At 38.2% G+C, this 17,437-nt stretch overlaps 1 protein-coding gene across 2 annotated transcripts in view; it reads left to right on the forward strand.

Moving 5' to 3' along the window:
* The first annotated feature begins 3,568 nt into the window (after window positions 1-3,568).
* STX18 (syntaxin 18) overlaps window positions 3,569-17,437 on the forward strand; it is a 135,497-nt gene continuing 121,628 nt past the window's right edge. The window contains exon 1 of one of the 2 annotated variants that reach the window (XM_027836249.1): window positions 3,569-3,856. In XM_027836249.1, coding sequence (XP_027692050.1) covers window positions 3,677-3,856 — 180 coding nt within the window. In that variant the 5' untranslated portion in view covers window positions 3,569-3,676. The remainder of the gene's footprint in view (window positions 3,857-17,437) is intronic. The other variant, XM_027836250.1, reaches the window with a different exon arrangement.

Here is a 17,437-nt window from a genome sequence, read left to right on the forward strand (position 1 = left end):
AGAAGACTGATACAGAGGTCAGGGAAGAACACTGAAGGCAGGCCTAATTTAGTACCTTCTTCATGATCTCTGGGCCTGGGCAGCTGTGCTATGCTCTTCAATAAACCACTCATAGAAACAAGAGTTTTGTGTATTGTACTCTGCTTTCACTTTAAAGTGGTAACAATTGCCACATAACCATTCTTTCTTTTTTTTTAAGCATATTTGCTGCTAAATGTTGGTGAACAGACATGAAATATTGATCATTTCTGCAACATTTGAAATTAGTTCAAGAGGATCTGCCAGGTATTTGTCTCTGATTTCTTACCTGATGTGAATAAGTCCCTACCTGCCAATATTCAAGCTAAGACAAGGACACTGAGGGAAATATAGACTTCCTATGGAGTCTGGTAAAAGGGATCCTAGATGAAGAATAGACTGCTCTTTCCGGAATGAAGAGAAGAATTAAAATAAAGGGAATTTGGTAAAGACTGGTACTTTCATGAAATCTTCACCACCTCTAATAATTAATGACTTTCTCCCTTGAAATTCACATAGCACTTTGCAAATCTTCAATGCACTTATCAGATAGTGAATGGAATTATAATTATATGTGTTTGTGCCTTATCACTCTATTTGGATTACAAACTCCACAAAGGCAACAAACATATCTTTTCCATAGGAAGGAAGGAAACAAGTATTTATAAAGTGCTTACTATGTGCCAAACACTGTGCATGTCTTTTTTTTTTTTTGGCTAGGCAGAGGGGTTAAGTGACTTGCCCAGGATCACACAGCTAGTAAGTGTCAAGTGTCTGAGATCAAATTTGAACTCAGGTCCTCCTGACTCCAGGGCCTGTGCTCTATCTACTGCACCACTGAGCTGCCCCTAGCATGTCTTTTCTATAGGAAGAAAGGAAACAAGCATTTATCAGGTGCTTACCATGTGCCAAATACTGTGCTAAGAGCTTTACAAATATCTCGTACGATCTTCACAACAACTCTGGGAGCTTGATGTTGTTATTATTCCCATTTTACAGATGAGGAAACTGAGGCTGTCAGTGATTGAGTGACTTGCCCAGGGTCACATAACTAGCTAGATATAGCAGTTACTTATATGTTTGCCTCTTCCCTCTTCCTCTCCAATTTGAACACTTTGGGAAAATTAACATACCTTTGGATGTGCCTAATGATGATAAGAGAAGTTCGAGATGGAGAGAAAGTTTGAGGAAGGTAGGGTGAGAAGATAGAGGCTGAAGGACGAAGTAACTATTTTTGTCTTCATCTTATACAAGGGAGCTGGCATGGAACATTTGGAAGATCCTGGAGATACTCACTCTGGCTTGAGAAACAAGTTGGACATAAGGTGGAGACCATTTGGGTGAAGGGAGAGGCAGGTGGTGCAGTGGATAGAGTACCCGACCTGGAGTTAGGAAGACTCTTCTTCCTGAGTTCAAATGTGGCCTCAGACTTGCCAACTGTGTGACCCTGGGCAAGTTACTTACCCCTGTTTGCCTCAGTTTCCTCATCTGTAAAATGAGTTGGAGATGAAAATGGTAAACCACTCCAGTATTTCTGCTAAGAAAATCCCAAATGGGGTCATGAAGAGTCAGTTATGACTGAACAACAGAGGCATAAATAGTATTGCTGTTGCTGTTTTTCATGTTCTATTTCTAAGCAGTTGTTTAAGTTCTTGATATGTACACTTATTCTTCTATTAGATTTGTTTTAGAAAGTCAGGAAACACACCATCCCTTAATGTTTCAGTGATACCTCAATCTTGAGCTAAACTCCAAACTAGAAAAAGTCACAAATTTTCTGAATTCCTAAGCAAAGCGAATACAAGTTCCAAAAAATAAAATAAAATAAACTTAGCACAGTGCAGGTACTCAGTTAAGCTATTGTTGTATAAGCATCTAATTAACATACTAAAGTCTTGCTTTTTTTTTTACATTTCTTTATTTCTTTTCAGAATAACACTAAGTGAATTGGTCAGAACTCAACAATGCATCTACTAATATTCCAAATGCAGTGGAATGAGACCTCCCCAAAAAACCAACTTCAGTGACTCATTGTAGTGTAGTAGTGACTCTGGAGCCTCAAAGGTTATTCCCAGTGGACTGCAAGCTCCTGCAGCTTCTATGAAGCAGCCAAGGCAGCTAGGTGGGTCAATGGAGAGACTGCTGGACCTGGAGTCAGGAAGACTTGAGATCACATTCTGTCTCAGTCACTTAGTTAGGAGATCCTAGGCAAGACATTTAACCTCTCAGCCCGTTTCCTCATCTGTCAAATGGGGATAACAATAGCACTTACCTTGCAGGGTTGTTGTGGGTGCTTTGCAAACCTTAAAGTGCTATATAAATGCTGGTTATTATTAATTAGTAGTTTCCTGGAGGGCCAACCTAGCTAAATACGGAAAGGTTTCTTCCCAGTAGCCTGGCTATTAGTAGATGAATTCTTAGGTCATTGAAACATCATGAAAAAAAATTAAATGGCCCTCAGTCTTTCTGCTTTTGAAATGATTGGGATTGGGATGGGAGTGGGAGGAAAGGCAGAAAAGGGGCAGAGGATGCCAAGAATCCTATTTAGGATTATGGTTATTGTTACACATTCCACCATGTCACTATTTCTCAGATTTTCACGATGAGTTGAGGAGCAACAAAACAGTAACCTTATTAGAAAAAGAAAGCTTAAGACTAGGAGTTAAGGCGACTTCGGTTTACCCTTTAAAGTAAGATGCTTGAGAGCAGTAACAGTTTCTGCTTTTGTCTTTGTATCCCCAGCTCCTTTACGGAGCGGCTGATGCACTGATGTGGATAAATAATCTCTTGTATGACTTCGGGCAGGTTCCATGACCTCGGTGGACTTAGGTTTCTTCCTTTGTAGAACAGAGGTCTGGACTAGTTGACCTTTATGATCTCATCATTCAACCTGTCTGGGCCTCAGTTTCCTCACCTGTAAAAAGAAAAGGGGGGGGGTGGGCGAGATCAGGGGTTCTTAACCTGGTGTTCAACGACTCCTTAGATTTCAGAGGGATATATGAACATGAATGGGGGGAAAGTTACATTTTTATTTTCACTAAATTCTCACTGAAATTTGGCATTACCTTTAGTTATTTAAAAACGTTAAGGAAGTCAGTCTAAGCATTTATTAAGCGCCTACCATCCCTGCCCTCAGGGAGCGCCCAGTCTACCCAAGTAGCTCGGGGTCCTTTTGGAAGACCTAAGGGCCCCGTCGGCTCTGCATCTTTGCTCCATCTTCGCTCTGCGTCTCATCCAACCCCCTGGACTCGAAGCTCGTCTGGACCACTAACTAGCCACGTTCCCTCTCCGGGCCTCAGTCTGCCAATCTCTACGGGCTAACCAATCTCTGCCAACCTTTCCAGCCCCGCCCCTCCACGGCTGCCTCCCTCCCTCCTGCCCGCCTCTAGAGGGGTGATTCCCAACTTAGCGGACGCGGGGAACGCGGATACCCTCGGCGGGCGTGGCGGGGTGGCGTGCGCGCTCTCGAGGGGAGGGGAGGGGAGAGCGTTTCCCGGGAGCGCGCAGGCAGCCTCGCTACTTCCGGCGGTTGGGCAGGGCGCGGAACCTCGGTTGCCTGACACCGGTTGCCGGGGGAGGGTCGGGAGGAGGACCGAGCCCCTCTGTCTCCGTAGTGGGCGGGGCCGGGTGGACTCGGTGGCGGAGAAGACCGGGAGCCATGGCGGTGGATATCACGCTGCTGTTCCGTGCCAGTGTGAAGACTGTGAAGACCCGGAACAAGGCCCTGGGGGTAGCGGTCGGAGGCGGCGGCGGCAGCGGCTCAGACGGCGCCCGGGATGAGCTGTTTCGCAGGAGCCCCCGCCCCAAAGGGGACTTTTCCAGCCGGGCCCGAGAAGTGGTGAGTGAGTTGCCAGGGCAACGGAGAAGGGGGAGTGGGCCCGGCTGTGTGAGCCGCATTGGGTAGCGGGGCTCATGGGCTTCTCTCTGTTATCCTCCTGCTGTCAAAGTCACTGAAACCTCTCGGGACTCAGTTTACCTCATCTGTGGAATGGCACGGCTGTAACTCGATGATCACAAGGTCCCTCCCAGGCTGGCACGTACCTTGTTACGTGTTTGTTGATTGATTGATTAGCCCAGGCATGTTTTCCTACCAACTCTGGAGACCCTGGGCAAGACATTTAACCTTTCTGAGCCTCTTGTTCTATGCGATGAGTTCTCATCTGTAGAAGGAGGATGACACAATACTTGCATTGCTTGCCTTCAAGGGCTGTTGTGAGGAAGGCCCTTTGTGAACTTTAAAGTGCCATAGAAATATTAATTGTTAATAACTACTCAACATTTGTATTTTGCTTTAAGATTTGCAAAGCATTTCACATACATTTCGTTTTATCCTCACAACCACCCTGGGAGGTAAGTGCTATATGTTATCCCCATTTTACAGATGAGGCACGGAGAAGCTAAATGGTTTCCTCACAGGAAGTGAACTTCCTGATTCCAGGGCCAGCGGTGCATCCACTGTACCGCCTAAATACCTCACAAGATGATCTCAAAGTCCCTTCCGATACTGACATCATATCAATCTGAGTGTAAGATGGTGGTAGATGAGTAGGGGAAAGGCACTTCTGTCCCTACACCAAACGGAGGGAGAATCCTTCACCAGAGACAGGATGGGCATCTTCAAGTATTAGAATGATTGTCATGTGAAAGAGAGATTAGACTTAACTAATTAGTCATAACTTAGATGGATGAGTACAGGTTGCTGAGGGGCAGGCTTTGGCTCCATGTAAGGACATAGTTCTTTAAAATATTGTCTCTGGCATGCACCATCCCTGTGACCTTGGGCAGGTAGCTTTTCTTACTTGGGCTTCAATTTCTTTAATAAGAAGGCTTGGCTTCTGAGGACCCTCCCAGCAGTAGTGAGATTTATAATGTTATGATCCTAATTAAAGGTGAAATGGGCTTCCTCTTTCCTGGAGGTCTTAAAGCAGTGGCTTAGATGCTTACATTTTGGGGATATTGGAAAGAGGGTTCTCTGTGGAATAGGTTGAACTAGATAAGAGTCCTCCAATTTTTTTTATTGTGCATTCTTAATAAAATATTTTTAAACAAATATTTCCAATATGTGTATATTAATTTATAAATTCATAAATGCCTGCCAGTCAGCTAACTTTTATTAAGTGCCTACTATGTACCAGGCACTATGCTGAGCACTGGGGATATAAACAATCCCTGCTCTTAATTAATTCACAGTCTAATAGGGTTGAAAACATGCATGTACAGTATGCACAGACAAGATCTATCCAGGATGAATTATGAGTAGTCCCAGAGGGAAGGCACTTGGATTAAGGAGGACTAGTAAAGGCTTTTGCAGAAGGTGGGACTTTAGCTGAGACTTGAAGGAAGTCAGGGAAGCTAAGAGGCACAGATGAGGAAGAACATTTCTAGGTATGAGGGACAGCCAGTGAAAATACTTGGAGTTGAGAAATGGAGTTTCACAAGGAAGAAACACCAAGGAGGTCAGTTTCACTGGATCACAGAGTACATGGAGTTTTTATATTTAATCCTAGGGGTGACAGGGAACCATTGGAATTTATTGATTGGGGGGGAGGGGTGACATGGGCAGACCTATGCTTTAGGAAGATCGCTTTGACAACTGAGTATGGAATGGAGTAAGGAGAAAGTTGTGGCAGGGAGACCAAGCAGCAGGCTGTTGCAGTAGTCAGGGCGATAAGGGCTTACACCAGGGTGTAGCTATGTCAGAGATGTTACAGAGGTAAAAAATCAAGGCTTTTGTCCAGATTGGAAAACTTTTGCACAGACAAAATGAATGTGCCTAGGATATGAAGGGAAATGATATACACACTCTCTGTATATGTGTATGTGTGTATGTATGTGTGTAGTTTTGTTTGCATATCTTGGATACTAAACACATCAGATAAATTTGATACAAAGGTTTTTTTGTCATTTGATCACTTCCCTTTGAATCCTAGGTGCTTTAATTTTTCTGTGCAAAAGTTTTCTAGTCTGTTGTGTTTGTCATTCAAAGTCCTTCATAACTTACTCCTATCATTCTAGTCTTCTTACATCTTACACTTTGATCCAGTGACACTGACCTCCTGGCTGTTCCATGAACAAGACACTCCATCTCTCAGCTCCAGACATTCTCTCTGGCTGTCTCTCGTACCTGGAACACTCTGTCTTCCTCCGCTCGGACTGCTGATCTCCCTGGCTTCCTTTAAGTCCTAAGTAAAATCCCATTTTCTAGAGGAAATCTTTCCTAAATCCTCTTAATTTTATACCTTCCCTCTGTAAATTATTTCCTCTTTATCATATACATAGCTTGCTATATATTTGTTTTCATGTTGTTTCCCCCTTTAGATTTTAAGCTCCTTGAGGACAGGGACTGTCTTTTGCCTCTTTTTGTATCCCTGTGCTTAGCAAAGTGTCTTGCACATAGCAAATGCTTAATAAATGTTTATTGATCGATTGAAAGGCAAATCAAAATAAGCCTGTAGTTTTATTTCACAGATTTGAAAAGATGACCAAAAAATAGCAATACTCAATGTTGGAGGAGTTGTGGAATAATAATAGGCACACTATTAATAATACTAATTATAGGCACATTAATACATTGTTGGTGGAGTTGTGAGATGGTACAGGCATTTTGGAAAGTAGTTTGGACTTATGCAAATAAAGGGACTAAGATGTCTATACTCTTTGAAACAGAGGAACTGATTACGGAACTGATTTGGAATTTTTACGTAACTGATACTCCAAAGAACCTGTCGATAAGAAAAAAGTTCCCACATACACCAAAATATTTATAGCAGCCCTTTTTGTGATAACAAAGAATTGGAAACAGAGTAAATGCCCATTAATTGGGCCATGGCTAAGCAAACTGTGGCACCCAAATGTAAAGGAATGTTACTGTGCTATTAGAAATTATGTCTATAGTGTGTACAGAGAAGCATGGAAACATCTACAGGAACTGAGGCAGAGTGAAGTAAGCAGAGCCAAGAAAAAAGTATACACAGTAACTACTACAATGTAAATGGAAAGAATGACACACCAAAAAAATCAACAGTAAATATAACAGAATTCTAAAGATACCCCATGTAACCCAAATGAAGAGCTATGAGAAGACAGCTCCCACCCACCCTTTGGTGGAAGGTCCACAGGTGTTAGACATTGCACATGTTTTTGGACTTTTTCAATGTATTGATCAGTTGCACTGGTATTTTTTCCTCTTTGAAAAAATATTTGTTGTTTGAGATTGGCTCTTTAGAAGGGGGAGACGGAAAGATACTGGGGATAGCTATGATGATGTAAGAAACAGAAAATATCAATAAAAACTTATTTTTAAAAAGACATCTGTGGAATATCCAGTTTGAGATGTCCAATAGGCAGTTGAATGAAAGATCAAAGCTTACGTAGAGGTTAGGACTGGATAAATAGATTGAGAATCATCAGCATAGAGATAGTAATTGAATCTATGGAAATTGATGAGATAACCAAGTGAAATAGTATATCTATAGAGAGAAGTTACTGTTGTCTGAGTGAGAGATGATGAAGGTCTGAACTAGGGTGGTGTCAGGAGAGTGGAGAGGAGACAGATGACAGAGATGTAGAGATAGACTTGATAATCTCTGGCAACTGATTGGATAAGTGAAGTGATAGAGAGTGAGAATGTGACACTGAGGGTGTGAACCTGGGTGACTGGAGAGATGTGGGTTCCCTCCAAACTAATAAGGAAGTTTGGTAGAGGAGCAAGTTTGAGAGGAAAAAGAAAGTAATGACATCTGCATCTGTCCACATTTGGTAATCCCATGAAACTCATTCCACTTCGCCCACAACCGAAGGGAGGGAGGCAAGGCTCCCACTGCGTTCCTCCCTAGGTGGGCAAAGGTCATATGGGAGGAGTAGGATGGTTATATTGAGAAGATAGATTTTCCCAGTGGCACCTGCATAGCTTCTGCTGGGGTTCCCAGTTACCAGATTGTAACTACCCTGAGACTAAGAAGGGGATGAAGTTTGGAGAGGTTGCTCAGGTATTGGAGGTGTGAAGTGGGGAGAACTGGCTTATTGTGAGGGCAGGGACTATCTTTTACCTTTACTTGTATCCCAGGCACTTAACACAGTGCTGAGACATAGTAGGCACTTAATGTTTATTGACTGACTGACTGACTGTTTTTTCTATTTCTACAACATATCTCACATATGTCCTTTCTTCTCCAGGAATAGAACCCTAGTTCTGTCCCTCATCAATTCTCCCCTGGACCAATAGTATCAAACTCTAGTAGAAACAGATTCCTGCCTGCAGCATATTTACTTAGAAAATCACCAATTAACATTATTTGTGTTGCATTGTATTTTTATTTCTTTTGTTAAAAGGACAAATATTTTAATCTGGTTTGGGGGGCACCTAGCATGGCTGAATTTGACACCTCTGCCCTAGACTATTAATTGCCTACTATTTGATTTTTCCCAAGCCAATCCATCTTGTATGTAACTGTGAAAGTGATTTTCCTGAAGCATAGTTGATCATATTACTCTGCTTCTCAATAAACTTTTTGTTCTCTTTTGCCTTTAGGATCAAATATAAACTCTGATATTTAAGTCTCTTTACAACCTGACCCTTCCCACTTTTCTAGTCTCCCTATGTCATACTCTACAATCCAGGCCTACTTGCTGTTCTATACACATACTACTTTCTCCTGTCCCTGTGCCTTTCAGGGATGGGGAACCGTCAGCCTCAAGGCCACATCTGGCCCTCTAGGTCCTCAAGTGAGGCCGTTTGAACAAACTTCATTGAACAAATCCCCTTAATAAAAGGATTTGTTTTGTAAAACTTGGACTCAGTCAAAAGGTTGAGCCCAAGGACCTAGAATGCCACTTGTGGCCTCGAGGCTGCAGGTTCCCTACCCCTAGGTTGTAGATTATAAAGTCTTTGAAGATTGGGAATGGTTTTGTTTTTCCTTGTACTTCCAGTGCTTAGCACCTTGCCTGGCCCATGAAAGGTTTGTTTACTTGGCTATCTTTCTTTGCCAAGAATTTACTCCCTCCTCACTGAAGCCTTTTGAAATCCCTTATTTCTTGTAAGACTCGGTTCAAGTATTGTTTTCTTTCTTTCCTTTTTTTCCAGTAAATTTTTATTAATGTGTTTTGTTTTGAGTGGCATAGTGGATAGAGTACTGTATTGGAGTCAAGAAGTCCAGAGTCCAAATCTTGCCTCAGACATTTAATAGCTTTATGACCCTGGGCAAGTTACTTAACCTTTATCTGTCTTAGTTCTTCATCTATAAAATGGTTTTAATGTTAGCATTTACCTCCCAGGGTTGTTGTGAAGATGAAATGAGATAATATTTGCTAAGCCCTATGAAAACTTTAAAGCAATATGTAAACACTGCTTGTTGTTGTGATTAGCATCATTATTGTTATTATTATTATTACACTTCTTACATTTCCCCTGGCATGACTCCTTATTTACCCTCCTGGACAGCCATCCTATAAAATAAGGGATATTAAAAAAAAATTTATTGATATCTTTTGTTTATGACTAATGATATTGATCTATAGTTCTCCTCCTTTGCTTTCTTATTCCCTGATTTAGGTGTTAAGACAATATTTTGCCCATAAAAATATTTTGATAGAATGCTTTCCTTCTGAATTTTTGGAATAATTTGTGAAGTATTGGTATTAATTGTCTTTTAAATATTGACAGAATTCTTTTGTAAATCCAAGAGGATCAGGATTTTTTTTCTTTGACAGTTCCTTTACAACTGGTTCTCTTTCCTTTTTTTGAGATTGAATTATTTAAGGTCTCTATTTGGTTCTATCTTAGTTCTTATAATTTTCTGTTTTTGAAGGTAATTCTATTTTGTGTTCTGTTTTGTTCGCACATAAATGGGTAATAGTTCTGATCATTATTTTTATTTCTTCTTATTTGATTGTTATTTCACTTTTTTCATTCATTTTTTCTTAATTTGTTTTTCTTCTCTCTTTTTAATGAAGTTGATTAAAGGTTTATCAATTTTGTTAGTTTTTTTTCTAAGAACCAGCTTTTAGTTTGATCATTTCCATAATCATTTTGGTTTCCAATTTATTTCTCCTTTATTTTTCACTCTCTTCATTTGTGCTTGTTTTGGAATTGACTATTCAGTTTCTAATTTTTTAAAATGCATATTTACTTCTCCTTTTCTATTTTGTTAATGTATGTTTGTTAACGATATAATTTTTCTCCTGAAGATTGTTTTTGCTACATCCTAGAAATTTTGGTATTTTATTTTATTATTATTATTGTCTCAATTATTTTTTCTATGATTTGTTCTTTGAACCATCCATTTATGATTTCTTTGTTGTTTCCATTTGTGTCTATATCTTTTGTTTGTACTTCCTGAACTGATTACTGTTTTTATTACATTGTATTCTATAAAAGATATGTTTAACATTTCTGCCTTTTTATATTTGTTTACAGTATCTCTGTGCCCTGATATAGTCATTTTTTGGGGGGAGGGAGGCCTAGGCAATGTGGTTAAGTTAATTGTCCAGGGTCACACAGCTAGTAAGTGTCAAGTGTCTGAGGCTGGATTTGAACTCAGGTCCTCCTCACTCTAGAATGGGTGCTCTATCCACTGCGCCACCTAGCTAACCCATATAATCATTTTTTTTTAAGTTTCATGTGATGCTGAGTATTCTTTAAAGGTCCCATTTAGAAGATACCATAAGTATTTTAGCTCTAATTTATGCAGCAGTTTTTTCAGTTCTGTATTTTCCCTTTTGTTTATCTTTCTGTTAAATTTGTCCAACTCTGAGAAAGGGATATTAAAGTTTCTTGTTATTATTGTGTTACTGTCTATATCTTTTTGCAATTCAGTTAACTTTTCCTTTATGAATTTAGATGATAGAGCATTTGGAGTACATGTTTCATATTGTTATTGGTTTGTTATCTATTGTTCTTTGCAGCATGGTATAATTTCCTTGTATATCTCTGTTTATAATATTAATTTTTGTTTTTGCTTTTTCCTGATTGCAGCTCCTGGTATTTTGGATTCACCTGATATATAGTAAATTTTGTTCTATCCCCTCATTTTAATTCTGTGTGTCTCTGCTTTTTATATGTGTTTCTTATAAGCAACAGATTTTAGTTTTTAATTTTAGTTTTTTTTTAAATTGGTCTGTTGCTTTCTTTCATTTTGTTGGATTTTTTAATCCATTCATATTTAAAGTTAATGAATTAAGTTCACATTTAATCCATTTTTGTTTCTAGTGTTTTTTTTTCTGAATGACAAGTTTTTTTTTCCCTTCCCCTTTTAAAACAGAATTTTGTCCCTATGCTTATTTTTGCTTAATCTATTTTAAGGTAAACTTGTTCCCACAGGCTGTCTTCCTCCCTGACTAAAACCCAAACCCCTTGCCCTTGGGGTTTGTGTCCCCTTTCCTTATTTTTGAAGTTTTAATCATTGATTAATTCTTCTTTCTTCCTTTTATATGGTTACATAATTTTTCACTTTTTTTGTATTTTCTTTTTTTTCCTCTCAGTTAAGTGGTTAATTCAAAATCACTTCTCTCCTCCAACTTCTTTTTCTGTTAGTTTATTTTTCACTCTTTTGTAGAAAAGATTTTTTTTACCTTGTTCCCTTCTTTACTGTAATTCTCTTCCTTTTCTGTCTATTCTTTGATCCATCATCTTTATACTTATTCCTTTTTTTAATCTGTTTATGTGTTCCTTATGGAATTAAATCCTCTAAAGTAACAGTTTTGAATCCTCTTTTCTAAAAATTTCTAATTTTATTGAACTTTAGTAATACTGAAAGAACATCAGTTGCTACTGTCCTCTATCCCCACTCTTCCATCTCTACAAAATCTTTATGAGGCATCTGTATGTGAATTGAGGACATCCTCAATGTGAGGCTTAGTAGTGAACAACCAGGCTTATGGAGGTGATATCAACCATGGACCCTCTCATAGGATCATAGATTTAGAGCTGGAAAAGCTCTCAGAACCATTGAGTCTAAATTTCTTTTTAGGAAATTGAGACCCAGAAAGGTTCAGTGACTTGCCTGAGGTCACATAAGTCACCATTTACAGAGGTGATATTTGAACCCAGACCCTCTTACTCTAAATCCAGTGCTCTTTCTATGACAGTTTCTAAATTGACTGAAACATGTTTACAATAAGAAATCTCAGTTGTTTTTTTTAATTATGAAAAAGAATTTTATTTGGTAGAGGAAGCTGCCACCTTTATAGTTTTTTTTAAAGTCTTCTATCCATATATTGAAATCATTCAAGATTTTTTAAAAGGTGAAACAGTAAAAATAACCCTGTTTACAATCTTCTGATGATAAACTTTATTTAGGTGGGGCTCGCTAAAGGAGTTTCGCCGCTGTGATGGAGAAGGTTCAGCTTAGTGTCCGTGTTGAAGAGAGATTTTGTGTTTGGTGAAGCTCTTCAAATTCTTCTGTTTACAAATGGCATTTTATTTCTGTGACACAGAGGGCAGAAGGGAGTGAGAAAGTGTCTTCTGTGTGTGGGCATAGGCTGTACAAAAAGAGGCATGGTGGGGCAGCTAGATGGCGCAGTGCATAGAGCACCGGCCCTGAAGTCAGGAGGACCCGAGTTCAAATCTGGCCTCAGACCAAACGCTTGACACTTACTAGCTGTGTGACCCTGGGCAAGTCGCTTAATCCCAATTGCCTAAAAAACAAAAACAAAAACAAAAACAAAAAGAGGCATGGAGACAGGAGCTGAAATGTCACCTGGAGAGAACAGCAAGTAGTGAGGTTGGGGTGGAATGTAGTGTATGAAGGAGAATAGTATATATGAATATGCAGTTAGGTTGTGCAGGGCTTTAAAAGCCAAACAGATGTTATAGTTAATTCTAGAGACAAAAGGGAGCCTCAGAAGCTTGTTGAGCAGGGGAGTGACAAAGTCAGACATAAGCTACAGTAATTGTTGTGGTATCCTCCTGCCTCTGCATATCCCGTGCAGTGCAGGCTGAACAAGTGTCCTATGAAATTGTTTCTTGTGGCCTTTAGATACTCTTTAAAACTAACTCCAACAACTCCTTGATTTGCCTTTCCAAAGAAAACCTCTGAGGCATCCTTTCATTTAGTTACATCTTTTTGTCATTTTTTTTTTAGCAAGATTGTCAAGATGGATCTAATTCAACTCTTTCAGTAGTCAGGCCCTGCTATGGTCACTGGACAAGAATCTCACATTTAAAGTACTAGGAGCTAGGAGTTAATGTATCTCAGCTGTCTAAAATGTATATCAGCTGTCTTAGCACCTCTGTCTCCTTTTCTGCTGCTCTGTTCCATCACTGCAGAAACAGAAGGGACAGTATTGGACTGAGGGTCGTTTTGTATTTTGCTTTGTTTCATGGGTTCCCGTGGCCAAACAACTTGTTTATTAATTTACTGCCCCTCCAAAAAAAACGATATGTTTTTTAATACTAAGCTAGACTAGCCCTCTAAAAACATAGTCTATTGCTGGGACTATACTTTATAAATTATCATTTAAAACTTTTTTGTTTGATATTATCCCTGAATTTTGCCTGTTTGGGATGTATACTATAATTTACCTTCACATCTATCATATGTGCTAGTTTGTCTCCAATGTTCTGGTGAAGAAAATGACATTTTTGGGTAAAGGAAAGGACGATAGAGAGATAGACAGTAATGACATTTCATATTGTTATTAGGATTATAAGCTTAATGTTTAATGATTAAAATTTCTTTAATACTTTACATGTCATTGAAGAAGCAGTGCTCACTGAGCATATTTTTCTTTTGTCTTAGATTACAGCCATGAATCTTAAAGAGAATAAATTTAGAGTCAGCAGGGGCCCTCAACCTCTTGTAGTTCAGTCTTTTTATTGTACAGATGACAAAACCAAGGCCTATGAAATTTAGTAAGTTGACCCAGGAAACACAAATAGTAAGTTGCAAAGCTAGGATTTGGATATTTTGCCATCAAATCTAGTGCTCTATCCATTAGAAAATATTAACATCATTGATTCTCTAGCTCCAAATCTTTTTCTCTTTCTGCACTACTGTGCTGATTCTAAGCAAATTTCCATATGTATGTACATATGTGTACTATTTATCACACATACATATAATCTGCACAACAGGAACATAACCTTAAACAATAACATAACCAATTAAATTTACATTTATGAGCATTTAAACTTTTAAAAATTCACTTCAGTGTATGGTTATCTAGAAAAACATCACTTTCTCTATTTCTGTTATCCCTCTCAGTGATCTTCATTCATTCCTTTGTCAGTCTGTTTTTTTCTTATATTATATAGTCATAGCAAAGGTCCTTACTGATCTCCTCCTTCTGCTTTCTTCACTTCATGTTTTTCTTTTTCCAAAACTATAAACATTTTTTGATAATTTTTTTTATCAATTTTTGGATGTATATTTATTTCTCACATCACTGTACCTTCTTAATGACTGATTGTCACCTCTTCTCACCCATAACAGAGGAGCACAGTTAAGGAAGTGCGTCAACTGTGTCTAACAAAGGGCATCTGGTTAAGCTGCAGGCCACTACTTTTTTTGTACTTTTTTTTTTTGACTCAACAAAACACACCTGACTATGTAATGCCTTCCTTAAAAACCAATTCAGCAAAACCATCTAATACAGTAATTTTAGCTGGGATAATACATGCAGCTTATTGCTTTTGTATTACAATTTCTTTTTTGAGGAGGGAGGCAATCAAGGTTAAGTGACTTGCCCAGAGTCACAAAGCTAGCAAATGTCTGAGGGCAGATTTGAACTCAGATTCTCCAGACTCCAGGGTTGGTACTCTATCCACTGAGTCACCTAGCTGCCCCATACTATGTCTTAACTGAAAAGAAGTATATTTTAAACTGCAGTTATATAGAACCAATATTGGCCAGTGTCTTTGACCTGAATTCTGTTGTCTTTTAATGTTGACTGCGTTTACATTATTAGAGACATTGTAGCTATTGTTTTTTTGATTTTGTTTTCTTTGCTGTGCCTCACTTCATACAGGCCTTCCCATATTTTTCTGAATTCTTCAGATTCACCATTCCTTATCCTAGATGGCAATTCTCTCACATTCAGAGACCATAATTTACTTTGAAAATTATGGGCACAGTTTTGTTGTTGTTATTTTTGTTTTTGTTTTTTACCTTTTTCTTACCACAGGTAACATTACTGTGAAAATGTTGGCATATATGAGATATTCACAGATAATCACAGAAAGGTCTCACATATACCAATATATTCAAAGCAGCATTCTTAGTATTTCCTCCCCCAAAAAGTCCATCCTCTAGTCGTTTGTGATCTAGGTTTTATTGAGCACTATGCTTGTTTGCTTCTAGTCCTGCTTATCCTAGCTTCTTCTACTGATTTACTTTTTTTTTTCATTTAACTTGTTCCAGATAATTTTGCACTGTACCCCTTTATAACAGTTTGAGGTAGGGTAGTTCTGGGCTCCCTTCATTTATACTTTTTTTTCCCAATTATTTCCCTTGAAGTTCTTATTCTTGTATTCTTTCACAAGACTTTTCTTATTATTTTATCTAACTCTCTAAAATATCTTCTTGATAGTGTAATCCATAATATAGCTGTCAGTTTTGATTTTGATATAGCTCTGTTATGAACAATTATTATCTTTCTAGTTAATTAGGTATTAACTCCATCCAGTTAGTTTGTATATTTTGTATTTTTTTTTTAAAGTATTTCCTATCTTTTCCTCCAGGCTTCTTTTTTTAAAGAAATATGCATTAGTAATGAGCTTGAGGACTCAACTTAGACCCTTAAGTCCTAGCTTATTCTACACCATATAACTTGATTTGAAAATGTGGGAAACTATTACATACATGGATAAAAGTAGTAAACAAAGTTAATGCCCTATCATTTTTGTTTAAGTAATTATATTTTTATTTTATTTATTTATTTTATTTCTAGACTTTGAGTCATATAAACATCATCCCAGTTTGCTTTTGAAGAGTCTTTACCCAAATTTTCATGCTCATGCAGCTATCCTAACCTCATCCTTGACTGTGTATGTCTAAAATCCCTTTTAGTTATAAAATTCTAAGATTTTTTAAAATATGTATAAAATGATATAACCTCCCTCCACTCAGCAAAATATCCGGAAATTTTTGTGGATATTAATTAAAATCCATAGTAAATAAATGTTGATCTTAGATCTTAAAAGTATTAAGTTTAAGTTGATGTGAAAAGAGATCATTTTCCCCCACAAAATAAAAATAAATAAAAGGAATGAAAGTATGTGCTAAATGCCCCTAAATAACCTGGGTAAGGAAATCTTTCAGCGTAATTGTAACTTAACACTTATGGCACTTTTTTTTTAACTTTCAGTTTCACAAAGTAAAAAAAAAAAATAAACTACTCGAAATTGCTAGCTCTCACTTATTGACGTCCCTGCATTTGCCTCTTTGGCCAAGGCTACACCTTTCATAGAATGGAACTGTCAGCAAAATTAGCTAACATTATTGAAGTCTTCATTTTTCAATTGTATACAGTTTTCTGTCCTCCTTTATATCCAAAATATTGAAGTGACAACAGGAGCATTAAGAAAAGGATGTTCTGTTTCTCAAAAAAATATGGAACCCTGTACCTCTGTCAGATGTGTTAGATAATTAGGCTTTAGCAGAACTGGCAATCGACATTAGTTTATCATGACTGAGAACTGGATTGAGGAATAAAGATAATAAATTTTCAATTAGAAATAAATTCAACTAAATCACTAACTTTGTATGGTCTTGGGCAAGAAGCTTAACGTCTTTGGGCCTTAATTTCTTTATCTGTAAAATAAGGAATTTGGACTAAGTGATCATAACTCCAACTTTTTGGACTAAAGTACTCAAAAACATATGTCTAATACTTTTTAAAAATATTAGTCATCCATGTCTTTATTGGTTTTTAAATTTTATTTTGTTTCAAATGGGTTTCCATATCTTCAGAACTGCATATCCAATGGCTTCTGCTCAGTGTCTGATCCACACTTGCAGGCTTACCACCATTGTTGTGTGTCGAGGGCCTGTACTTTCTCTGCCACCTGTTCCAGCACCTACCGCCAAAGAGGATCCTGTAGAAGAGCTTGAATGTTGAGGAGATCGCCTGTACACAAAAGAACAAAACTCTCCAGCACCATAGTGGTTTGCTGAAAGCAAAACTTGCCAGTACAGAACATAGCCCTTGAAACTCTCCACCTCTGATGTTGCCAAATGAGAGGGCTTTGAAGTGTTGGAATCTGGAGATGCCAGTGACACTGATTAGCTTTCCTTCTATGGATAAATCGGTCTTCCTGACTTTGATGATGTCCATGTCCAGTGAAGCTGCATTCTTTGAATTCACCACTTGAACATGTATCCGAAGGTGTCTTTGAATACAAAGGAGCCAATAATCAGCTATTAGATATTCCAGAAATCATTTAAGGTGCTGTGTGATATTAATAACTTGCATTTATATTGCT

Source organism: Vombatus ursinus, unplaced genomic scaffold (assembly GCF_900497805.2).
Source record: "Vombatus ursinus unplaced genomic scaffold, bare-nosed wombat genome assembly UNPS02014818.1, whole genome shotgun sequence".
Lineage (NCBI taxonomy): Eukaryota > Metazoa > Chordata > Mammalia > Diprotodontia > Vombatidae > Vombatus > Vombatus ursinus.